The 26835-nt window shown below is 43.0% G+C and overlaps 1 protein-coding gene across 1 annotated transcript; it reads right to left on the reverse strand.

Annotated features, from left to right (window-relative positions):
* tm6sf2a (transmembrane 6 superfamily member 2a) lies at positions 1-26801 on the reverse strand. The gene is made up of 10 exons (XM_046322011.1): positions 26064-26801; positions 25650-25771; positions 25285-25382; positions 25027-25130; positions 24850-24932; positions 24604-24728; positions 13747-13848; positions 2529-2621; positions 1212-1331; positions 1-1024 (listed from the first exon to the last, which is right to left on the reverse strand). The coding sequence occupies exons 1-10, from the start codon at positions 26147-26149 to the stop codon at positions 815-817; spliced, it is 1143 nt and encodes a 380-aa protein (XP_046177967.1). The 5' UTR covers positions 26150-26801; the 3' UTR covers positions 1-814.
* Between the last annotated feature and the right edge of the window lie 34 nt (positions 26802-26835).

A 26835-nucleotide genomic window follows, 5' to 3' on the forward strand; every position in this document is an offset into this window, starting at 1 on the left:
TGTAGTTGTTCACATATTTTAATATATTCACGTAACAAACATTTATTGAAGTAATTCTGGCCCAACCCCTCCAAAAATAGCCATCATTTGTTTCATAAATACTAACTAAACATTTGTCCCCTCAACCCATGACTTCCTATAGTGGTCTCTCCAATCCCAACCACATCTTGTGAAACATGCCTTGTTATCTGGTCTTATCAGCAGCACTACAACACAGTTGTTCAGCAAAAAAAAAGAAAAGAGTCCTCAACATGGTCCATAGTTTCACAGTTCCTCTGTGATAACTCTATGAGGCAATGCTGTCCTGCTGTATCAGTGTCAGTGATCAGAGTCCAGGTTTATAGGCCTTTTAGGCCCTACTATACTATACCACCTGAGACTGTCTCACTGACTCACTAGCTACATAGATAAAGCCATGTCCACAAACAGGCTTTATCTCGATCCAATAGTCCATATAGGGAGTGCTACTGCAGAATAGATGGCTTGTAGCAGGGCTTGGTTTTGGCTGTTTAATGCACTGTCCTGTATTCCGCTGTTGTAGACATGGGCCTGAACTTTATTCCAAAAGGCTCCAACCAACAGAGGGAGCGGATAATGTATGAAATTGAAGTTAATTTGCTTGATGTGTTCTAGATTAATATAACATTGTTTTGTAAATCTGGAGGGTCACATTTCCAGAAGCATAGTATGCCAGCCGCACCAAAACGTTTGGGTTCTTTAGGATCGTGGGTACAGTAGTTCTTGATCTTACAGTAGCATTCTAGACCATTCGCTCACAGAGTCCATGCTCAGTGGGAATTGTAGTGTTATGGGTTTAGTTGTCCTTCTTCTCCTGGCTGGTCTGTCCCTCAGGTACAGTAGGCATGAAGAAAGTGGGGCTGAGGCGGCATCGGATGGCTAGGAGGATCGGTAGAGCTACATACAGCCCGTTTAGAATCATAACTGTCGACCATTTGTCTGTTGGGACCCGGTATGTGAAGGGGGTTCGGGAGTGGAGTGATCCCCCGATATGGCACCACTGGGTCTGGGGAAGGGGAGGAGACGGGTGGGTGTGAGGGGACGTTAATGGAAGACGAATAATAGGGACAGAATAGAAACAACAATGGTGTAAAAAATAATAAAAAATCTAATTTGTATCACAGCTGCTTTGTCAAATCCCTGGTACATCACACTGTGTGTGATCTGCAAATTGAAGCGACCAATATTATTACCTGGGCTATGGCCCCTGCAAAGAAGATGGCCCAGTCCAGCATCCAGGTACATCCAGGGTTCCTCAGCCCATATATGAATGCAGCCAGTAGAGGCAACGCATAGAACAAATACACCAGCATCTAGAGCAATCAAATAACAAGACACGTGTCGTTCGACATCAAGACGAACGCAATGGCAATTACACTGTCATGCAGCATGGAACAGGAACAAATGTGGATAATATGCCATAACGGACAATGGAATGAAGATCTATGTGTGTTTTACTCATTTTATTTTCTACAACTCACCGTGATCCTAGGGAAGACCACAGGATCCTTGAGGTAAGGCTCAACTCACCGTGATCCTAGGGAAGACCACAGGATCCTTGAGGTAAGGCTCAACTCACCGTGATCCTAGGGAAGACCACGGGATCCTTGAGGTAAGGCTCAACTCACCGTGATCCTAGGAAAGACCACGGGGTCCTTGAGGTAAGGCTCAACTCCCCGTGATCCTAGGGAAGACCACAGGGTCCTGGAGGTAAGGCTCAACTCACCGTGATCCTAGGGAAGACCACAGGATCCTTGAGGTAAGGCTCAACTCACCGTGATCCTAGGGAAGACCACAGGATCCTTGAGGTAAGGCTCAACTCACCGTGATCTTAGGGAAGACCACAGGGTCCTTGAGGTAAGGCTCAACTCACCGTGATCCTAGGGAAGACCACAGGGTCCTTGAGGTAAGGCTCAACTCACCGTGATCCTAGGGAAGACCACAGGATCCTTGAGGTAAGGCTCAACTCACCGTGATCCTAGGGAAGACCACAGGATCCTTGAGGTAAGGCTCAACTCACCGTGATCCTAGGGAAGACCACAGGATCCTTGAGGTAAGGCTCAACTCACCGTGATCCTAGGGAAGACCACATGGTCCTTGAGGTAAGGCTCAACTCACCGTGATCCTAGGGAAGACCACAGGGTCCTGGAGGTAAGGCTCAACTCACCGTGATCCTAGGGAAGACCACAGGGTCCTGGAGGTAAGGCTCAACTCACCGTGATCCTAGGGAAGACCACAGGATCCTTGAGGTAAGGCTCAACTCACCGTGATCCTAGGGAAGACCACAGGGTCCTTGAGGTAAGGCTCAACTCACCGTGATGCTAGGGAAGACCACAGGGTCCTTGAGGTAAGGCTCAACTCACCGTGATCCTAGGGAAGACCACAGGATCCTTGAGGTAAGGCTCAACTCACCGTGATCCTAGGGAAGACCACAGGGTCCTTGAGGTAAGGCTCAACTCACCGTGATGCTAGGGAAGACCACAGGGTCCTTGAGGTAAGGCTCAACTCACCGTGATCCTAGGGAAGACTACAGGATCCTTGAGGTAAGGCTCATACTGGTAGATATAGGTGAAGCAGGTATCCAGAGGACAGTCAAGGGCCACCTGAGGAAGAGAGAGGGAGAGTGAATGAATGGATGGATGGATAGATGGATGAATGGATGAATGGATTAATGGATTAATGGATCAATGAATGAACACATGAATCAATCAATCAATCAATGATGTACAATTTTGTTGGCTAAAGAAGAAACACACTGGCTACATGAACCCTACAATTCAGACTTGTAATGTACGCCTTTCCTACGCACACCTTCGCACTTCTCAGTAATTGCTATTCAGACTTACCTTATGCTGGTACCTAACGGGCTTTGCAGACATGGTTCCCGTTAGGAAGATGGCGCCGACAAAGATGGTCTCCTCGCTTTGCGTTCTTAGGAAACTATGCAGTATTTTTTTTAAATGTATTAATACTTACATTGTTACCACAGGAAATCTAAAGTCTTATTACATACAGCGGGGAAGAACTGTTGGATATAATTTTATCAGCATATCGAATGCCCGACCCGGGCTGGCAGCGTTCTGGATGATTGCTACTCTAACTTCCACAACGCATACAAAGCTCTCCCTCGCCCTCCTTTCGGCAAATCTCTAAGACGGTGTAGCAGTCAGACGTCTTTTTGTCCTTGTCTTGTCGTGTCCCATGTATACATCTTTTTATATCTTTTTTCTTTGCATATATTTAAAATATATATTTTTCTTAACCTCAACTTCAACATACTCTCCTGCAATCCACCTCTCCCAATGTGGTGTGGATCTGCTATTTCTTTACTTCTGAACCGGAACCCCAACAGAAGCTAGCCAGCAAACTAGCTACTAACTAGTACCCAGCTAGCCACCGCATAGTGGTCATCAGCTACCATTAGCCCGGACAACTCTTGCCAATCTGCAAAGTGCAACTCAAACCAGAGAAAATCAGACTTATTTTTCTCCATATCTCCGGATTTCTACTGCAAGCTCTGAACCTTTTCAGTCTACGGCCTGAGCCACTCACTGGACCCCTATGATCACTCGGCTACGCATGCCTAATGTCCCTAATGTCAATATGCCTTGTCCATTGCTGTCTTGGTTAGTAATTATTTCCTTATTTAACTGTAGAGCCTCTAGCCCTGCTCAATACGCGCTGACAGAAACAAACATCTTTCTGGTAAGAAGAGGGACGGGGGCATATGCTTTATGGTTAACGTGATGTGGTGTGGCCAAAACAACATACAGGAACTCAAGTTCTTCTGTTCTCCTGATTTAGAATTCCTCACAATCAAATGTAGACTGCATTATCTACCAAGGGAATTCTCTTCGATTATAATCACAGCCGTATATATTCCCCCCCAAGCAGACACATCGATGGCTCTGAACGAATTTTATTTGACTCTTTGCAAACTGGAATCCATATATCCGGAGGCTGCATTCATTGTAGCTGGGGATTTTAACAAGGCTAATCTGAAAACAAGACTCCCTAAATTTTATCAGCATATCGATTGCGCAACCAGGGCGGGAAAAACCTTGGATCATTGCTATTCCAACTTCCGCGACACATATAAGGCCCTGCCCCGCCCTCCTTTCGGAAAAGCTGACCACGACTCCATTTTGTTGATCCCTGCCTACAGACAGAAACTAAAACAAGAAGGTCCCGCGCTGAGGTCTGTTCAACGCTGGTCTGACCAAGCTGATTCCACACTCCAAGACTGCTTCCATCACATAGACTGGGATATGTTCCGTATTGCGTCAGACGATAACATTGACGAATACGCTGATTCGGTGTGCGAGTTCATTAGAACGTGCGTTGAAGATGTCGTTCCCATAGCAACAATTAAAACATTCCCAAACCAGAAACCGTGGATTGATGGCAGCATTCGTGTGAAACTGAAAGCGCAACCACTGCTTTTAATCAGGGCAAGGTGACTGGAAACATGACCGAATACAAACAGTGTAACTATTCCCTCCGCAAGGCAATCAAACAAGCTAAGCGTCAGTATAAAGACAAAGTAGAATCTCAATTCAACGGTTCAGACACAAGAGGTATGTGGCAGGGTCTACAGTCAATCACGGATTACAAAAAGAGAACCAGCACCGTCACGGACCAGGATGTCTTGCTCCCAGGCAGACTAAATCACTTTTTTTGCCGCTTTGAGGACAATACAGTGCTACTGACACTGCCCGCAACTAAAACATGCAGACTCTCCTTCACTGCAGCCGACGTGAGGAAAACATTTAAACGTGTCAACCCTCGCAAGGCTGCAGGCCCAGACGGCATCCCCAGCCGCGCCCTCAGAAAATGCACAGACCAGCTGGCTGGTGTGTTTACGGACATATTCAATCAATCCCTATCCCAGTCTGTTGTTCCCATATGCTTCAAGAGGGCCACCATTGTTCCTGTTCCCAAGAAAGCTAAGGTAACTGAGCTAAACAACTACCGCCCCGTAGCACTCACTTCCGTCATCATGAAGTGCTTTGAGAGACTAGTCAAGGACCATATCACCTCCACCCTACCTGACACCCTAGACCCACTCCAATTTGAATACCGCCCAAATAGGTCCACAGATGATGCAATCTCAACCACACTTTACACTGCCCTAACCCATCTGGACAAGAGGAATACCTATGTGAGAATGCTGTTCATCGACTACAGCTCGGCATTTAACACCATAGTGCCCTCCAAGCTCGTCATCAAACTCGAGACCCTGGGTCTCGACCCCGCCCTGTGCAACTGGGTACTGGACTTCCTGACGGGCCGCCCCCAGGTGGTGAGGGTAGGCAACAACATCTCCACCCCGCTGATCCTCAACACTGGGGCCCCACAAGGGTGCGTTCTGAGCCCTCTCCTGTACTCCCTGTTCACCCACGACTGCGTGTTCACGCACGCTTCCAACTCAATCATCAAGTTTGCAGACGACACAACAGTGGTAGGCTTGATTACCAACAACGACGAGACGGCCTACAGGGAGGAGGTGAGGGCCCTCGGAGTGTGGTGTCAGGAAAATAACCTCACACTCAACGTCAACAAAACTAAGGAGATGATCGTGGACTTCAGGGAACAGCAGAGGGAGCACCCCCCTATCCACATCGATGGAACAGTAGTGGAGAGGGTAGTAAGTTTTAAGTTACTCGGCGTACACATCACAGACAAACTGAATTGGTCCACCCACACAGACAGCATCGTGAAGAAGACGCAGTAGTGCCTCTTCAACCTCAGGAGGCTGAAGAAATTCATCTTATCACCAAAAGCACTCACAAACTTCTACAGATGCACAATCGAGAGCATCCTGTCGGGCTGTATCACCGCCTGGTATGGCAACTGCTCCGCCCACAACCGTAAGGCTCTCCAGAGGGTAGTGAGGTCTGCACAATGCATCACCGGGGGCAAACTACCTGCCCTCCAGGACACCTACACCACCCTATGTTACAGGAAGGCCATAAAGATCATCAAGGACAACAACCACCCGAGCCACTGCCTGTTCACCCCGCTATCATCCAGAAGGCGAGGTCAGTACAGGTGCATCAAAGCTGGGACCGAGAGACTGAAAAACAGCTTCTATCTCAAGGCCATCAGACTGTTAAACAGCCACCACTAACATTGAGTGGCTGCTGCCAACACACTGACTCAACTCCAGCCACTTTAATAATGGGAATTGATGGGAAATTATGTAAAATATATCACTAGCCACTTTAAACAATGCTACCTAATATAATGTTCCCTACATTATTTATCTCATATGTATACGTATATACTGTACTCTATATCATCTACTGCATCCTTATGTAATACATGTATCACTAGCCACTTTAACTATGCCACTTTGTTTACATACTCATCTCATATGTATATACTGCACTCAATACCATCTATTGTATCTTGCCTATGCCGCTCTGTACCATCACTCATTCATCTTTATGTACATATTCTTTATCCCCTTACTCTTGTGTCTATAAGGTAGTAGTTTTGGAATTGTTAGCTAGATTACTTGTTGGTTATTACTGCATTGTCGGAACTAGAAGCACAAGCATTTCGCTACACTTGCACTAACATCTGCTAACCATGTGTATGTGACAAATAACATTTGATTTGATTTGATTTGATTTTACTCTCTGTTCCGAACGTACTAGACGACCAGTTTTTATAGCCTTTAGCCGTACCCTTATCCTACTCCTCCTCTGTTCCTCTGGTGATGTGGGGGTTAATCCAGGCCCTGCAGTGCCTAGCTCCACTCCCATTCCCCAGGCGCTCTCATTTGTGGACTTCTGTAACCATAAAAGCCTTGGTTTCATGCATGTTAACATTAGAAGCCTCCTTCCGAAGTTTGTTTTACTCACTGCCTTAGCACACTCTGCCAACCCGGATGTCCTAGCCGTGTCTGAATCCTTGCTTAGGAAGACCACCAAAAACCCTGAAATGTTCATCCCTAACTATAACATTTTCCGACAAGATAGAACTGCCAAAGGGGGCGGAGTTGCCATCTACGGCAGAGATAGCCTGCAGAGTTCTGTCTTAATATCCAGGTCTGTGCCCAAACAATATGAGCTCCTACTTTCAAAAATCTACCTTCCCAGAAACAAGTCTCCCACCGTTGGATCTTGCTATAGACCACTTTCTGCCCCCAGCTGTGCCCTGAACACCATATGTGAATTGATTGCCCCCCATCTTTCTTTAGAGCTTGTGCTGTTAGGTGACCTAAACTGGGACATGCTTACCACACCGGCCGTCCTACAATCTAAGCTTGAATCCCTCAACCTCACTCAAATTATCAATGAACCTACCAGGTACAACCTCAAATCTGTAAACACAAGCACCCTCATATATATCATCCTAACCAACTGCTCTCCAGATACACCTCTGCTGTCGTCAACCATGACCTCAGCTATCACTGCCTCATTGCCTGCATCCATAATGGGTCTGCTGTCAAATGACCACCGCTCATCACTGTCAAATTCTCCCTAAAACACTTCAGCGTGCAGGCCTTTCTAATTGACCTGGCCCGGGTATCCTGGAATGACATTGACCTCATTCCGTCAGTAGAGGATGCCTGGTTATTCTTTAAAAGTGATTTCCTCACCATAAGCATGCCCCATTCAAAAAAAATTGAACCAGGAACTGATATAGCCCTTGGTTCACTCCAGACTTGACTGCCCTTGACCAGCACAAAAACATCCTGTGGCGTACTGCATTAGCTTCGAATAGCCCCTGCAATATGCAACTTTTCAGGGAAGTTAGGAACCAATATACAGTACAAAGGCAGTTAGGAAGGTTTGCTTTTTCAAACAGAAATTTGCATCTTGTAGCACAAACTCCAAAAAGTTCTGGGACACTGTAAAGTGCATGGAGAATAAGAGCACCTCCTCCCAGCTGCCCACTGCACTGAGACTAGGAAACACTGTCACCACCGATAAATCTGCGACAATTGAGAATTTCAAAAAGCATTTTTCTACAGCTGGCCATGCTTTCCATCTAGCTACCCCTACCCAAGTCAACAGACCTGCAACCTCCATAGTAACTTGCCTAAGCCGCCCCAATTTATCCTTCAGCCAAATCCAGATAGCTGATGTTCTGAAAGAGCTGCAAAATCTGGATCCCTACGAATCAGCCGGGCTAGACAATCTAGACCCTCTCTTTCTAAGATTATCCACCAAAATTGTTGCAACCCCTATTACTAGCTTGTTCAATCTCTCTTTCGTATCATCTGAGATCCCCAAAGATTGGAAAGCTGCCGCGGTCATCCCCTCTTCAAAGGGGGAGGCACCCTAGACCCAAACTGCTACAGACCTATATCTATCACACCTTGCGATGTTAGCGCCTAGCCACAGAAAACCATACAGCCATTTTCCAAAGAAGGACAGAAATAGCGTTAAAATGAATCACTAACCTTGATGATCTTCACCGGATGGCACTCCCAGGACTCTAGGCAATTAATGTTTGTTTTGTTCGATAAAGTTAATCTTTATGTCCAAAAACCTAATTTGGAATTGGTGTGTTACGTTCAGAAATGCATTGTCTCAAACAAACATCCGGTGAAAGGGCAGAGAGCCACATCAAATTACAGACATACTCATCATAAACATTGATGAAAGATACAAGTGGTAAACACACAATTAAAGATAAACTTCTCCTTAATGCAACCGCTGGGTCAGATTTCAAAAATGTTTTACGGTAAAAGCACACCATGCAATTATGTTAGGTCAGAGCCTAGCCACAGAAAACCATACAGCCATTTTCCATCCAAGGAGAGGTGTCACAAAACTCAGAAATAGCGTTATAAATATTCACTTACCTTTGATGATCTTCATCGGAATGCACTCCCAGGAATCCCAGTTCCACAATAAATGTTTGTTTTGTTCGATAAAGTCCATAATTTATGCCCAAATACCTCCTAATTTGTTTGCGCGTTTAGTTCACAAATCCAAATTCACAAGGCGCAGGCACTTAGTCCAGACGAAAAGGCAAAACAGTTCCATTTACAGTTCATAGAAACATGTCAAACGAAGTATATAATCAATCTTTAGGATGTTTTTATCATAAATCTTCAATAATATTCCAACCGTGTAATTCCTTTATCTTTAGAAATGAAAGGGAACGGAGCTCGCTCTCACGGCCGCGCACGTGACTAAACGAATGGCATTCTGCCCTGATTCAAACAGCTCTTATTCGCTCCCCCTTCATAGTAGAAGCCTGAAACAACATTCTAAAGACTGTTGACATCTAGTGGAAGCCGTAGGAAGTGAAATACGACCCCATAGACACTATATATTGGATAGGCAATCACTTTAAAAACTACAAACCTCAGATTTCTCACTTTCTGTTTGGATTTTTTTCCGGTTTTTGCCTGCCATATGAGTTCTGTTATATTCACAGACATCATTCCAACAGTTTTAGAAACTTCAGAGTGGTTTCTAACCAAATCTACTAATGATATGCATATTCTAGCTTTTGGGCCTGAGTAGCAGGCAGTTTACTCTGGGCACCTTATTCATCCAAGCTACTCAATACTGCCCCCCAGTCCCAAAGAAGTTAACACTCTCGCAAGGCTGCCGGCCACAGACGGCATCCCTAGCCGCATCCTCAGAGCATGCGCAGACAAGCTGGCTGGTGTGTTTACGGACATATTCAATCAATCCCTTTCCCAGTCAAGAGGGCCACCATTGTTCCTGTTCCCAAGAAAGCTAAGGTAACTGAGCTAAACGACTATCGCCCCGTAGCACTCACTTCCGTCATCCTGAAGTGCTTTGAGAGACTAATCAAGGATCATATCACCTCCACCCTACCTGACACCCTAGACCCCCTCCAATTCGCTTACCGCCCCAATAGGTCCACAGACGACGCAATCGCAATCACACTGCACACTGCACACTGCCCTAACCCATCTGGACATAGAGGAATACCTATGTAAGAATGCTGTTCATCGATTACAGCTCAGCGTTTAACACCATAGTACCCTCCAAACTCGTCATTAAGCTCGGGACCCTGGGTCTCGACCTCGCCCTATGCAACTGGGTCCTGGACTTTCTGCCCCCATGTGGTGAGGGTAGGAAACAACATCTCCACCCCACTGATCCTCAACACTGGGGCCTCGCAAAGGTTTGTTCTCAGCCCTCTCCTGTATCTACATCCACGGGACAGTAGTGGAGAAGGTGGAAAGTTTTAAGTTCCTCATACCCAACCTCAGGAGGATGAAGAAATTTAGCAACAAAAACACTCACAAACTTTTACAGATGCACAATGAGAGCATCCTGTCCGGCTGTACCACAGCCTGGTACGGCAACTGCTCCGCCCACAACCGTAAGACTCTCCAGAGGGTAGTGAGGTCTGCACAACGCATCACCGGGCGCAAACTACCTGCCCTCCAGGACACCTACACCACCCAATGTCACAGGAAGGCCATAAAGATCATCAAGTACAACAACCACCCGAGCCACTGCCTGTTCATCCCACTACTATCCAGAAGACGAGGTCAGTACAGGTGCATCAAAGCTGGGACCGAGAGACTGAAAAACAGCTTCTATCTCAAGGCCATCAGACTGTTAAACAGCCATCACTGACATTGAGTGTCTGCTGCCAACATACAGCCACTTTAATAATTAATATTTGCATTTAATAAATGTATCATTAGTCACTTTTAACAATGCCACTTTATATAATGTTTACATACCCTACAGTACTCATCTCATATGTATGTACTGTACTCTATACCATCTACCGTATCTTGCCTATGCCGTTCGGCCATCACTCAGCCCTATATTTATATGTACATATTCTTGTTCATTCCTTTACACTTGTGTGTATAAGGTAGTTGTTGTAAAATTATTAGATTACTTGTTAGATATTACTGCACTGTAGGAACTAGAAGCACAAGTATTTCGCTACACTCACATTAACATCTGCTAACCATGTGTATGTGACCATTAACATCTGCTAACCATGTGTATGTGACCATTAACATCTGCTAACCATGTGTATGTGACCATTAACATCTGCTAACCATGTATAGGTGACCATTAACATCTGCTAACCATGTGTATGTGACCATTAACATCTGCTAACCATGTGTATGTGACCATTAACATCTGCTAACCATGTGTATGTGACCATTAACATCTGCTAACCATGTGTATGTGACCATTAACATCTGCTAACCATGTATAGGTGACCATTAACATCTGCTAACCATGTGTATGTGACCATTAACATCTGCTAACCATGTGTATGTGACCATTAACATCTGCTAACCATGTGTAGGTGACCATTAACATCTGCTAACCATGTATATGTGACCATTAACATCTGCTAACCATGTGTAGGTGACCATTAACATCTGCTAACCATGTGTATGTGACCATTAACATCTGCTAACCATGTGTAGGTGACCATTAACATCTGCTAACCATGTGTATGTGACCATTAACATCTGCTAACCATGTGTATGTGACCATTAACATCTGCTAACCATGTGTATGTGACCATTAACATCTGCTAACCATGTGTAGGTGACCATTAACATCTGCTAACCATGTGTATGTGACCATTAACATCTGCTAACCATGTGTAGGTGACCATTAACATCTGCTAACCATGTGTATGTGACCATTAACATCTGCTAACCATGTATAGGTGACCATTAACATCTGCTAACCATGTATAGGTGACCATTAACATCTGCTAACCATGTGTAGGTGACCATTAACATCTGCTAACCATGTGTATGTGACCATTAACATCTGCTAACCATGTGTAGGTGACCATTAACATCTGCTAACCATGTGTATGTGACCATTAACATCTGCTAACCATGTGTAGGTGACCATTAACATCTGCTAACCATGTGTATGTGACCATTAACATCTGCTAACCATGTGTAGGTGACCATTAACATCTGCTAACCATGTGTATGTGACCATTAACATCTGCTAACCATGTGTAGGTGACCATTAACATCTGCTAACCATGTGTATGTGACCATTAACATCTGCTAACCATGTGTATGTGACCAATACCATCTGCTAACCATGTGTATGTGACCAATACCATCTGCTAACCATGTGTATGTGACCAATAACATTTAATTTTATTTGATGTGATTTTTTGCCTGCACTGAATACATTTAATTCAACCTCTGAAAACCTTCCCACTTGCTGGCCAACAGATTTACTCAATGTTTCCATTCAATAGTGTTTTCAGTTTAAAAAATTAAGCCATCCCTTTAAAATATAGTGTATCTTCAATTATAATTTTGGCGACAGGCACGAGAACACGTGGAGAGAATGGGTTCAGAATACAGGGATTCATTAAAGAAATCTAAATATATACACACACATCTTTGTTTCAGCACCAACTGGTACATTTCTAAATATTTATGCACATTTTGGGGTTAGGAAAGTATGAATAATTTTTTTCAATGATTTGGAGATCCTTTATGCACTAAATATATTGTTGAATCAAAAATACAATGCTTTGATTCATCCTTAAAGTTGTCATATTAATAAATTGTTTAATCCCATGAAATATTGGAAGATTAGAAAAGTGTGCAATAGGGATTGAACTGTAGTCCAATAAATCTACCCTAATAATCCTCACTAATCATGGAACTGTATGAAAATGGTCCAGTCGTCATGAACCATGCGCCCGGCTCCAGGTTTAAACTGCTACTTATGGTCTGTGTTCCTTAATGATTCAAACAGGCTACCTGTTCCAAATTATTGCACAACTTGGAATACATTAGCCTAATATGATACACTATGGCTACCCACACATACTCGACAGTGGAAAGAAAGGTCAACTAACGATGTAATGGAATAATGCAAAATGTAACACTAAAGTGACAGATATAAATGTAAGGAAACTAACACTAAAGAGACAGATATAAATGTAAGGAAACTAACACTAAAGTGGAAGATATAAATGTATGTGGGTATGTCTAACTGACGGTGGCTACCAATAGTGGCTAATATTTAAGAAAATACATATTATATTTTTTTCAGACAGTGAAAAGTCCAGACATAAAATGAAAACTTTCTAGACATCCTAAATCAACTCGTTAGGTTTTCCGCTATACTGTCATTTGTGCATGGCTACAGAAGCTTATAGCTTGGGTCTCCAAATATCATCTCTGATGGTTATAAAGCCAGTGTTTCATAAACTTCACCGTGGAAAAGGTGATAAGTTGATGTGTTTCAGTTTGCAGCCATATTACTGGTTTCACATTTGTCTCCATCGATCAGGTAAAATAGATCTAAAACTACTGTCATTTATATTTACAATCCACTTATCCAAATGGCTTACCTAGCTCTTATCAACAGCTCAGCCTCTTATCAATTTGTCAATTACGGTGCATGGAGAATGGTGTTATTTCTATCGGAAAAAGAAAGTAGACGTTGTTCCACTTAGGACCGACAGGTTGCTCAACCTTATTTGTTGTTTCATCGCACGTAAAGGTGTTGGAATTATGAGGGGAATTAAGTCAAGGTCAGAATACAGATATATGTAGACAAACCTTCACCATGTCTTCCTTTACTTGAGCTCCCCCGCAAACGAATAGCGGGCAAATCAAATAGACAGTTTGATTCATCCTGACAGTTGTCATATTATTCAATTGTTCAATCCATGAAGTATTGGAAGGTGAGAAAAGTGTGCAACTCGGGTCGGAATCCCCCCCATAGCGAAGTGAGTGGTTGGTCTGTTACTTACAACGCCCCTGAAGACAGAGAAGGCCATGGCTCCCAACAGGAGCAGAGACAGGATCAGGTCAACAGGCCTGTAGAGGAGACTTCTCTTCTGCGCTACTGCAATCTGAGGAATACAGGCAAACACAACCTATGTCAGTCCAACTGGGTTACTGTACGTTTCAGGTTCAGTACCAGTCAAACGTTTGGACACACCGACTCATTCCAGGGTTTTTCTTTATTTTTACTATTTTCTACATTGTAGAATAATAGTGAAGACATCAAAACTATGAAACACATATGGAATCATGTTGTATCCAAAAAAGTGTTGAACAAAGAAAAAGAAACCACTACTAAAGGACACCAATAAGAAAAAGAAACCACTACTAAAGGACACCAATAAGAAAAAGAAACCACTACTAAAGGACACCAATAAGAAAAAGAAACCACTACTAAAGGACACCAATAAGAAAAAGAAACCACTACTAAAGGACACCAATAAGAAAAAGAAACCACTACTAAAGGACACCAATAAGAAAAGAAACCACTACTAAAGGACACCAATAAGAAAAATAAACCACTACTAAAGGACACCAATAAGAAAAAGAAACCACTACTAAAGGACACCAATAAGAAAAAGAAACCACTACTAAAGGACACCAATAAGAAAAGAAACCACTACTAAAGGACACCAATAAGAAAAAGAAACCACTACTAAAGGACACCAATAAGAAAAAGAAACCACTACTAAAGGACACCAATAAGAAAAAGAAAACACTACTAAAGGACACCAATAAGAAAAAGAAACCACTACTAAAGGACACCAATTAGAAAAAGAAACCACTACTAAAGGACACCAATAAGAAAAAGAAACCACTACTAAAGGACACCAATAAGAAAAAGAAACCACTACTAAAGGACATCAATTAGAAAAAGAAACCACTACTAAAGGACACCAATTAGAAAAAGAAACCACTACTAAAGGACACCAATTAGAAAAAGAAACCACTACTAAAGGACACCAATAAGAAAAGAAACCACTACTAAAGGACACCAATAAGAAAAAGAAAACACTACTAAGGACACCAATAAGAAAAGAAACCACTACTAAAGGACACCAATAAGAAAAAGAAACCACTACTAAAGGACACCAATAAGAAAAGAAACCACTACTAAAGGACACCAATAAGAAAAAGAAACCACTACTAAAGGACACCAATAAGAAAAAGAAACCACTACTAAAGGACACCAATAAGAAAAAGAAACCACTACTAAAGGACACCAATAAGAAAAAGATACCACTACTAAAGGACACCAATAAGAAAAAGAAACCACTACTAAAGGACACCAATAAGAAAAGAAACCACTACTAAGGACACCAATAAGAAAAAGAAACCACTACTAAAGGACACCAATAAGAAAAAGTAACCACTACTAAAGGACACCAATAAGAAAAAGAAACCACTACTAAAGGACACCAATAAGAAAAAGAAACCACTACTAAAGGACACCAATAAGAAAAAGTAACCACTACTAAAGGACACTGTGACGACCCTCCCACTCTGTCTGCCATATTCTGTCTTTGTTCTTGTTTCCTTATTAGGATGCCGGTGGGCGGAGTTGAGAGGGTCGTCAGCTACATGGCAAACACCTGGGCCAGGTGTCTCCCAGGATAAATAGACCTCTTCAACATTCATGGAGGAGACTCTCTCCATGCAGACACCTTTTGTAGATTGTGTTGTGGTTCTTGGTGGCCTATTGTTTGTTTGCTTTGGCACCTTTCATCACCCTGCATTATCACATTCATTCATGCAAAACACTCACTTACACTACTGATTACTGATTACACACACCATTGTATATTATACTTAGTGGCTTTAGTTAATAAATACATACTTTGCTACTCCTTATCTCCACGTTGTCTCCCTTTGTTACGGGCTTTGAGCCGGTTCGTGACAAGTGGGGGCTCATCCGGGATCTTTGAACTATTGGTTTGGGAGACCGTGGAGGTACGTGTTTAGTTTGAATATGGTGTTTGAGTGTGATCGGCCCAGTATTGGTTGCCTTTGTTGTTTGGTTTTTGTGCTGCGTTGGAGAGAGTATAATGGTTAGTTTCCAGGCCCTGCCTAGCCTGAACTCTTGTTCTACTTTCTGTTGGGACGTCAGTCTGAAGTGAGTAATCTGCTGTGTACCTCGGTGGGAGATTTGGGTAGGGTAGTGGAACTTGCTACCCGGAGCTATAGCCTTTTTCCCCTGATAGGTTTAGCGACGTGTTTCATTTTTTGGAATATGTTGGGCATGGTTAATGTTTGTTATTTTTGTGTGGTGTCTGTGGACTGAGCAGTTGTCTCGGGGGCACATCCGTGGCTTGGTGGAATTTGCCAGCATGCTGGGGAGTTCTATTTCCTTGCCAGCGGGCTACAGTGCGTAAATTCCCACCGCAAATCTGCACGAAGACTAGGGTTGAGTTATTGTAGGTTTTGGGGAAGCTCCATATCTCATCTCTTTCTGTGGTGCTCAGGGTGATTGTCAATTCTCGGGTTGTGTTCTGGTGTGCTCAGCAGAAGGGAAGAGCGAGAATTTTTTTTTGTGTGATTATGGCGTCTTATGTAGATAAGTTCATTCGCTCTCCATCAGAGGAATTGTTAGATTTAGGTACTAAAGAACAGCTGTTGAAGGTCGCGGAACACTACAAGGTTGAGATTAGTGATAAACGTCTAAAGAATTCTATTAGGTTGATATTGAAAGCCAATCTGATGGAGAGTGGTATTCTTGAAGTTACCACCGGGCCAGCCTCTGCTGAGGATTTGTTGTCTCCCCATAACGTTACAATGGCCATTCCATCGGTTAGTCCTAGTAGCCTTCTTTTTGAACAGCAGAAAGAACTGCTTTTGTTACAGCTAGAGCATGATCGTGAGAAGCTAGAGCATGATCGGCAGCATGATCGTGAGAAGCTAGAGCATGATCGTGTGAAATATGAAAAGGAATTGGCATTTAAACAAGATATGGAGCGTGCTAAAATCAAGTTGCAACAAGAACGTTTAGAGTTGGTTAGGGAAGGAAAGATCTCAGGGGAGAGTTTGTTTTGGGAAGGTGACCCAGATTTACCTAGGGGTAGTTCCGCTTTTGGTCGTGCCCCAGAGACATTTGATATTGTTGGGAACTTACGGTTATTGCCTCGGTTTAATGAAAGGGACCCCGAGACATTCTTTTCGTTGTTTGAGCGGGTTGCTGACGCTAGGAGTTGGCCTGATTCTGACCGCACTTTAATGTTGCAGTGTGTGCTGACTGGTAAAGCGCAGGAAGCATATTCAGCTCTTAGTGTACACGACAGTGCCAGTTATGATAAAGTTAAAACAGCTGTGTTACAGATTTATGAATTGGTCCCTGAGGCTTACCGCCAACGATTTAGAACTTTAAAAAGGGACGATAACCAGACTCATGTTGAGTTTGCGCGACAGTTATCTTTACAGTTTAATCGCTGGTGTTCTGCCTCTGCAGTTGTGACTTTCCAAGGGCTGTGTGATCTGATTATGTTAGAGCAATTTAAGGACACAATTCCTGATCGTATTGCCACTTATATTAATGAACAGAAAGTAAAGAATGTTGCTGAAGCTGCGGTTTTGGCGGACGAGTATGTGTTGACTCACAAAAGTGTCTTTGCAAAACCCCGTATTCGGAAAGAGTGGGGGCGTTCGGATAGATTTGGGCTTCGCTCACCGAGATACTTTGATTCTCGGGCAGAGTTCTATTCAACTAGGGTTGAACCTGACTCCCATGGTAAGGCTGACTTTGGGCAGGAGTGTCACTACTGTCAAGGTTCAGGTCATTGGAAAAACGAATGTCCACTTCTCAGGTCAAAGGGTGCTTACGCTAAATCTAAGCCTGCTGCGTTAGCTGCACCTGTTCCACATCAGTTCATTCTTGACTCATTTCCTCAGGCCCAGGAGAATGTGAAAGTCCATATTGATCCAGACTATTTTCCTTTCATTACAGAAGGTTTTGTGTCTATGTTAGGAAGTAAAGACCTAGTGCCAGTGAAGATCCTGAGAGACACAGGTGCCTCTGAATCATTTGTGTTGGAGTCTGTGTTACCCTTTTCTGCTGAGACTGATTCGGGGAATAGTGTTCTAATTAGGGAATAGGTTTGAACACTCTGTCAGTTCCATTGCATAAACTGATGTTGGATTGTGGGCTGGTGAAGGGTGAAGTTGTTGTGGGGGTGCGTCCTTCGTTGCCTATTGAGGGTATCGACGTTATCCTTGGGAATAACTTAGCAGGTGAGCGTGTATGGCCAGTTGTGTTTCCATCTCTAGTGGTTTCCACTAAGCCGTCATTTGTTGGGATTCCTGATGAGAGTGTACAGAGTTTCCCAGAGGTGTTCTCTGCGTGTGCAGTGACACGTTCTATGAGCCGTGGCGAACTAGTCACTGCGCCGACTAATGATAATAATACAAAGTATGTCACTGTTTTCCCTGTTATCCCGTTATCTGTAACCCGCTCAGATCTAATCAATGCTCAACGGGATGACCCCACGTTGGAAGAGTTGCGTGATCAAATTGTGCCTATAGAACAGTTGGGAGATGTCGCCCATGGCTATTTTCTCCAAGAGGATGTCCTGATGAGAAAGTGGGTGTCTCATGATAGTGTTTTTCTGGGGAGGCAATTAGTCAGGTTGTTGTACCAGTTAAGCTTCGTGAGTTGGTGTTGGAAACTTCTCACAGTGACGTTGCTGGACATATGGGGGTGAGGAAAACCTACAATCGCATATTAAGACATTTCTTTTGGCCTAGATTAAAGAGGGATGTTTCTGATTTTATCAAAACTTGTCACACCTGTCAATTAACTGGTAAGCCTAATCAAGCTATTAAACCAGTACCATTGTTTCCTATTCCTGTACTCAGCCAACCTTTTGAGTATCTGATTATTGACTGTGTGGGTCCTCTGCCTCGTTCTAAAAAGGGTAGCAGTTACCTGTTCACTGTGATGTGTCAGACCACTAGGTTTCCTGCTGCCTATCCTCTCCGATCTATCACGACTAAATCGGTGTTAAAAGCTTTGACTCAGTTTCTCTCATTGTTTGGAATCCCTAAGGTCATTCAGAGTGATCAAGGATCTAATTTTACCTCTAATCTGTTTGGTCAGGTTCTTCAACAGCTCCATATTAAACACAATGTGTCTAGCGCCTATCACGCGCAAAGTCAAGGAGCACTGGAACGTTTCCATCAAACACTTAAGTCTTTGTTGAGAGCTTATTGTACTGAGATGGATAAGGATTGGGAGGAGGGGTTGCCTTGGTTACTGTTAGCCGCTAGGGAAGTTTCACAGGAGAGCACAGGTTTCAGTCCAAATGACCTTGTGTTTGGACATAGGGTGCGTGGACTTTTATCTGTTCTCCAGGATGACTGGAAGTCTCCCGAGCCTCCTCAGTCCCTGTGTTCGTATGTGTGTGATTTCCGGCGACGGCTGTATGCCGCTGGTGAAATGGCTAAAGAGAAGTTATCATCTTCACAGGAGAGGATGAAGGGCATATTTGATCGCCGAACTGAGCCTCGTCACTTTAGTCCAGGTGACCAGGTTCTTGCTCTGCTGCCAATTGTTGGTTCTCCTTTTCAAGCCAAGTTTCAAGGTCCATATACAGTGGTGCGCCAGTACACTGAGCAAAATTATCTAGTTGCCACTCCAGAACGGAGGAAAGCACACCAGCTGTGCCATGTAAATCTGTTAAAACCCTATTATGCACGTTCCTCTGAGACTGAACAGTGGGATTCTACAGAGGACGGTAAACCTGTTCTTTTGGCTGATACCGTTGTTTCCTTGGGTTCTTGTCGTGCTAGATCTGTGCATGAGGAGGAAGATGTTCCTGGTCCTGACGATTGTATATTGCAGGGTAGATTGAAAAATTCAGAAACACTGGATATTTTAGACAGTCTTCTCACTCACCTACCTGTTGATGAGCGGAAAGAGATGGTTGGTCTGATTCAGAGATTTCCAGGTTTATTTTCTGATACACCTACACGTACAAACTTAATAGAACATGATATTGACATTGGAGGTGCTGACCCCATTCGTCAGCGGTTCTATAGAGTTTCTTCAGAGAAACTACGTTGTCTGGATGCTGAGGTCAAGTACATGCTGGAGAGTAAGATAGCAGAGCCTTCTTTCTCCAGTTGGGCTTCTCCCTGTATCTTGGTCAGTAAACCGGATGGAACAAACCGTTTTTGTACGGACTACCGTAAGGTAAACAGTGTCACAAAGCCAGATTCATTTCCTCTTCCTCGGATGGAGGACTGTGTTGATCAAGTCGGTGCAGCTAAGTTTGTGAGCAAATTTGACCTGTTAAAAGGCTATTGGCAGGTGCCACTGACGAGTAGGGCACGTGAAATCTCTGCCTTTATTACACCCTTTGGTCTGTACTCGTATTCAGTTATGAGTTTCGGTCTGCGCAATGCACCTGCCACTTTTCAGCGACTTATGAACAGGGTTGTCGCCGGTCTGACCGGGTGCGCTGTTTATTTGGACGATGTAGTGATCTATGCAGATACTTGGGAAGAACATCTGTCCCGTATTCAAGCCTTGTTTGAACGTCTGGCTGCGGGTCGCCTCACAATCAATCTGGCAAAATGTGAGTTTGCTCAGGCGACCGTTACATACCTTGGAAAAGTGGTTGGGCAGGGTGAAGTGCATCCTGTTCGGGCTAAAGTGGTGGCTATTGATGCTTTTCCACCACCAACTACTAAAAAGGAACTGATGCGTTTCTTGGGCATGATTGGTTATTACCGTAGTTTTTGTAATAACTTCTCTACTGTGGTCGCTCCCTTGACAGATATGCTGAAAGCTAAGGCTGTTTACGTTTGGTCTACTCGTTGTCAACACGCTTTTGAAGATTCAAAGAGATTGCTTACCTCAACTCCAGTGCTGGCTGCTCCTCGCATGGATTTGTCATTTACCTTGCAGGTGGATGCTAGTCATGTGGGGGCAGGTGCAGTTTTGCTGCAAGCAGATGTGTCTGGGATTGAGAAGCCTGTTAGTTTCTTTTCTAAAAAGTTTAACGATTATCAGTTGAACTATTCGGTTATTGAAAAGGAAGCGCTAGCACTCATTTGGGCGCTACAACACTTCGAAGTGTATGTCGGGTCGGGGGTAGTACCTATTGTGGTCTACACCGACCATAACCCCTCACTTTTTTGAGGTCCATGATGTGTCCAAACCAGAGGATAATGCGATGGTGTTTATTTTTACAATCATTCCATCTCGATGTGAGGCACATCCGGGGACTGAAAACGTGATTGCTGATGCGCTCTCTCGTGCGCCCTGTTCCTAATGTTTACGTGACTGACCATTGTTTCGGGTTGTCATTTTCTGGTTGTCATGTTCTATCTTTCCTGTCTGTTCCCTCCTGGTCTTGTGTTCTTCTTTCCTCTTAAATATTGCTTCCTATGCGCAAAGGTTGCTGAGGTCTGGGGAGGAGGAGGTTGGATGGGGCAGGTGGAGGTGTGAACACATAACCCCTCACCAATTTGGGACGCAGAGGCCTGTGTCAATTTGGGACGCAGAGGCCTGTGTCAATTTGGGACGCAGAGGCCTGTGTCAATTTGGGACGCAGAGGCCTGTGTCAATTTGGGACGCAGAGGCCTGTGTCAATTTGGGACGCAGAGGCCTGTGTCAATTTGGGACGCAGAGGCCTGTGTCAATTTGGGACGCAGAGGCCTGTGTCAATTTGGGACGCAGAGGCCTGTGTCAATTTGGGACGCAGAGGCCTGTGTCAATTTGGGACGCGGGTGGCTGGTATGTTGTTCCGGGGTCCTTGTTGGTCCCCGGTTTTATGGGGGGGAATGTGACGACCCTCCCACTCTGTCTGCCATATTCTGTCTTTGTTCTTGTTTCCTTATTAGGATGCCGGTGGGCGGAGTTGAGAGGGTCGTCAGCTACATGGCAAACACCTGGGCCAGGTGTCTCCCAGGATAAATAGACCTCTTCAACATTCATGGAGGAGACTCTCTCCATGCAGACACCTTTTGTAGATTGTGTTGTGGTTCTTGGTGGCCTATTGTTTGTTTGCTTTGGCACCTTTCATCACCCTGCATTATCACATTCATTCATGCAAAACACTCACTTACACTACTGATTACTGATTACACACACCATTGTATATTATACTTAGTGGCTTTAGTTAATAAATACATACTTTGCTACTCCTTATCTCCACGTTGTCTCCCTTTGTTACGGGCTTTGAGCCGGTTCGTGACAACACCAATAAGAAAAAGAAACCACTACTAAAGGACACCAATAAGAAAAAGAAACCACTACTAAAGGACACCAATAAGAAAAAGAAACCACTACTAAAGGACACCAATAAGAAAAAGAAACCACTACTAAAGGACACCAATTAGAAAAAGAAAACACTACTAAGGACACCAATAAGAAAAAGAAACCACTACTAAAGGACACCAATAAGAAAAAGAAACCACTACTAAATGACACCAATAAGAAAAAGATACCACTACTAAGGACACCAATAAGAAAAAGAAACCACTACTAAAGGACACCAATAAGAAAAAGAAACCACTACTAAAGGACACCAATAAGAAAAGAAACCACTACTAAGGACACCAATAAGAAAAAGAAAACACTACTAAAGGACACCAATAAGAAAAAGAAACCACTACTAAAGGACACCAATAAGAAAAAGAAAACACTACTAAAGGACACCAATTAGAAAAAGAAAACACTACTAAAGGACACCAATAAGAAAAAGAAACCACTACTAAGGACACCAATAAGAAAAAGAAACCACTACTAAAGGACACCAATAAGAAAAAGAAACCACTACTAAATGACACCAATAAGAAAAAGATACCACTACTAAAGGACACCAATAAGAAAAAGAAACCACTACTAAAGGACAACAATAAGAAAAGAAACCACTACTAAGGACACCAATAAGAAAAAGAAACCACTACTAAAGGACACCAATAAGAAAAAGTAACCACTACTAAAGGACACCAATAAGAAAAAGAAACCACTACTAAAGGACACCAATAAGAAAAAGAAACCACTACTAAAGGACACCAATAAGAAAAAGTAACCACTACTAAAGGACACCAATAAGAAAAAGAAACCACTACTAAAGGACACCAATAAGAAAAAGAAACCACTACTAAAGGACACCAATAAGAAAAAGAAACCACTACTAAAGGACACCAATAAGAAAAAGAAACCACTACTAAAGGACACCAATTAGAAAAAGAAAACACTACTAAAGGACACCAATAAGAAAAAGAAACCACTACTAAAGGACACCAATAAGAAAAAGAAACCACTACTAAAGGACACCAATTAGAAAAAGAAACCACTACTAAAGGACACCAATTAGAAAAAAACACTACTAAAGGACACCAATAAGAAAAAGAAACCACTACTAAAGGACACCAATTAGAAAAAGAAACCACTACTAAAGGACACCAATTAGAAAAAGAAAACACTACTAAAGGACACCAATTAGAAAAAGAAAACACTACTAAAGGACACCAATAAGAAAAAGAAACCACTACTAAGGACACCAATAAGAAAAAGAAACCACTACTAAAGGACACCAATAAGAAAAAGAAACCACTACTAAAGGACACCAATAAGAAAAGAAACCACTACTAAGGACACCAATAAGAAAAAGAAAACACTACTAAAGGACACCAATAAGAAAAAGAAACCACTACTAAAGGACACCAATAAGAAAAAGAAACCACTACTAAAGGACACCAATAAGAAAAAGAAAACACTACTAAAGGACACCAATTAGAAAAAGAAAACACTACTAATGGACACCAATAAGAAAATGAAACCACTACTAAGGACACCAATAAGAAAAAGAAACCACTACTAAAGGACACCAATAAGAAAAAGAAACCACTACTAAAGGACACCAATAAGAAAAGAAACCACTACTAAGGACACCAATAAGAAAAAGAAAACACTACTAAAGGACACCAATAAGAAAAAGAAACCACTACTAAAGGACACCAATAAGAAAAAGAAACCACTACTAAAGGACACCAATAAGAAAAAGAAACCACTACTAAAGGACACCAATAAGAAAAAGAAACCACTACTAAAGGACACCAATAAGAAAAAGGGGACTTTCTTGGGCCAAGAAACACGAGCAATGGATATTAGGCCAGTGGAAATCTGTCCTTTTGTCTGATGAGTCCAAATTTGAGATTTTTGGTTCCAACCGCCGTGTCTTTGTGAGACACAGAGTAGGTGAACGAATGATCTCCGCATGTGTGGTTCCCACCATGAAGAATGGAGGAGGAGGTGTGATGGTGTAGGGGTGCTTTGCTGGTGACACTCTCTGGGATTTATTTAGAATTCAAGGCACACTTAATCAGCATTCTGCAGTGATACACCATTCCATCTGGTTTGCACTTAGTGAGACTATCATTTGTTTTTCAACAGGACAATGACCCAGAACACCTACAGGCTGTGTAAGGGCTATTTCAACAAGAAGGAGAGTCTGTGGAGTGCTGCATCAGATGACCTGGCCTCCACAGTCACCCGACCTGAACCCATTTGAGATGGTTTTGGATGAGTTGGACCACAGAGTGAAGGAAAAGCAGCCAACAATTGTAGTCACTCGGAAGCAAACGGAAGCCAACAGAAGCCAACGGGGAGGGACCTACCTGGATTTGTCCTTGTTTTCGTTGAGCAATGTTTCCTTCGGTTTGCAGTAATGAATTTGTGTTTTGTGTGGGAGGGTTTAGTGACTGCAACATGATGGTTAGTTATTCTCTTAAAGTGAATTGAGTATATTTGGATGAAACAAACATATCAGTCCAGTCGAAAGTTAGCTTTACTGCACTGCTGTTCCATCTGGGTATCTCACCTTGTCTGCAGGAATGATTGGCAGCTCTCTCTCTCTACTGAAGAGCAGGATGGCTCCCCAGATGGGCAGCAACAGGAAGGGAGTATTCCTCCAGAAGGCGGGATGAATGTTTGAACCATATTTACCTGCGTGAAGAGCCATGACAATATTAACATGTCTGTTCCTGATATACCTTTTTGCCACTATTTGGCTGTGTTCGACTATACCAGAGAGTAACAGTAATGGCAATTTCTTTGAAACACTCACCGATGACTACTCCTGGGATGAAGACGATCTGGTGGGCAATGGACGACCCAGCCCAGAACAGCGCCAGGCTGCGATAGGACTTCCTTATGAATAGGAAATAGATTTAACCATCTCACCAAAAATCTTATTGCCACTATTGGTACTACTGTAGAATCACTGTAACGAAGTGCCACTTACCCCCTGAACATGCGATGGATGATGATGAGGAAGAGGAGGAAGTGAATGACTCCCTCCCAGTAATTCATCATCACAGCGTAGGCTGTGCTCAAATGGGGCTCCCCCTGACAGATCATCAGGTCATGTTTAATAGCTGATATATTTCTTACAAAAAAATGTGTTTTCTACAACGCGTTTTCCAAACCACATATCAATCAATAATCTAGTACAAATGACTAATTCATGAGGTAAAGGAAAGGACTAGTTAGTTAAACTAACCTTCTTCAGGTAGAAACCCATGTAACCAGAGATGTAGCCATCCTGTTCCAAAGCATTGGTCAGGCCCACCAGACATGTGAAGGAAAACACAGCCAACACTAAAAGAGAGAGAGAGAGAGAGAGAGAGAGAGAGAGAGAGAGAGAGAGAGAGAGAGAGAGAGAGAGAGAGAGAGAGAGAGAGAGAGAGACAGAGACCGAGAGACAGAGAGAGAGAGAGACAGAGAGAGAGAGAGAGAGAGAGAGACCTTTCTCATCCAGTTTCACTCACGCATTCTTTTCAATTATATTCAACACATCTTTATAATGAGAGGCGTGTGCGTGCTCACATACTACTACCGCCTTTACGGTCTCTGACTACTACATACCATAAAACAAGGGGTCAATGTTTTCCCAGTGTTGCAATGCGAGAAGATGGAGGATGAGGAAAGACATGATGTAGGGTATAATGTACAGTACGGCAGCTCCTAGTGTCAACACCATTACAGGCCTGTGGAGGAGAGAGACACATGTATCAGTAATACAAACTCACACACCTTATGAAACTTCATAGGGAAAAACTCTGGGGACTTTTTTTCCTCTCCTCAAAGGTATCACCGATCTGAATGAATGACTGAACGAATGAATGACTAAGCCACTGAAGAATGATGACGTAACTGTAGCTGCCGTCTATGAAGGTATAGTCTAGGAAAGACGTTTGACTAAAAAGTATGGATGGATCAGGTGTTGTGTATCATGGTAAAAGTGTGTCATGAATAAAATGTGAGATGAACCCAACTTACTGTTTTGTGACATTGTTCATGGCGTAGAGAACCGCAGGAGCCACAAGAGATAAAAGGAGAACACATATGTCCACAGGCAGCTGCATCTTTGTACCGTTGATTCATATAACACCTCAGCCAAGGTGAATAATCTGAACAGTGTACTGAAAAGGAACAGGAAAACTATATATCCCGAGTTTCAGTGGAGGATTACTGCTGCTGTCCACACCTTGTCTCCTGAATGGTGATTGTGATCACTCTTTTTACAAAGCTTTCATTGACCCTCGACATCAGCTGTTCACTGCTTTGGTTCAAAGTTCACAAACTTCATGATTGCATTATTCTCAGAGTATCCTAGTCTGTATAGCCTATAAACCTATAAACAGAGTGCATTTTGCATAAAATACATTAACGCGTAAATGAATTACATTCCAGTTTTAAATAGTTGTCAAACGTATATATATATTTTCTGTCAAGGCTTTGACATTTGGAACTATCGACAAAGAATGTATTAGTGGAACCTAGGCCTACATGTCATTATTGCCACCTTGTGGTATGTGGCAAAAAGATGTAGTTTTATTCTCAAAGTAAAGGTGATGGTAACTGTAGTAGAGGTCAATAACAATGTAGTCGAACAATGAACAAAAGCAAATGATGAACAACAACAAACAATGAACGAAAATGTATTTCTCTAAATATACTAGACAAAAATATAAACACCACAACTGAAATAAAAGATGCAAGAAATGTTCCATACACACAGAAAATGTCATTTTTGAGAGAAATAAACATT

This window comes from Oncorhynchus gorbuscha, linkage group LG22 (genome assembly GCF_021184085.1).
Source record: "Oncorhynchus gorbuscha isolate QuinsamMale2020 ecotype Even-year linkage group LG22, OgorEven_v1.0, whole genome shotgun sequence".
NCBI classification, from domain to species: domain Eukaryota; kingdom Metazoa; phylum Chordata; class Actinopteri; order Salmoniformes; family Salmonidae; genus Oncorhynchus; species Oncorhynchus gorbuscha.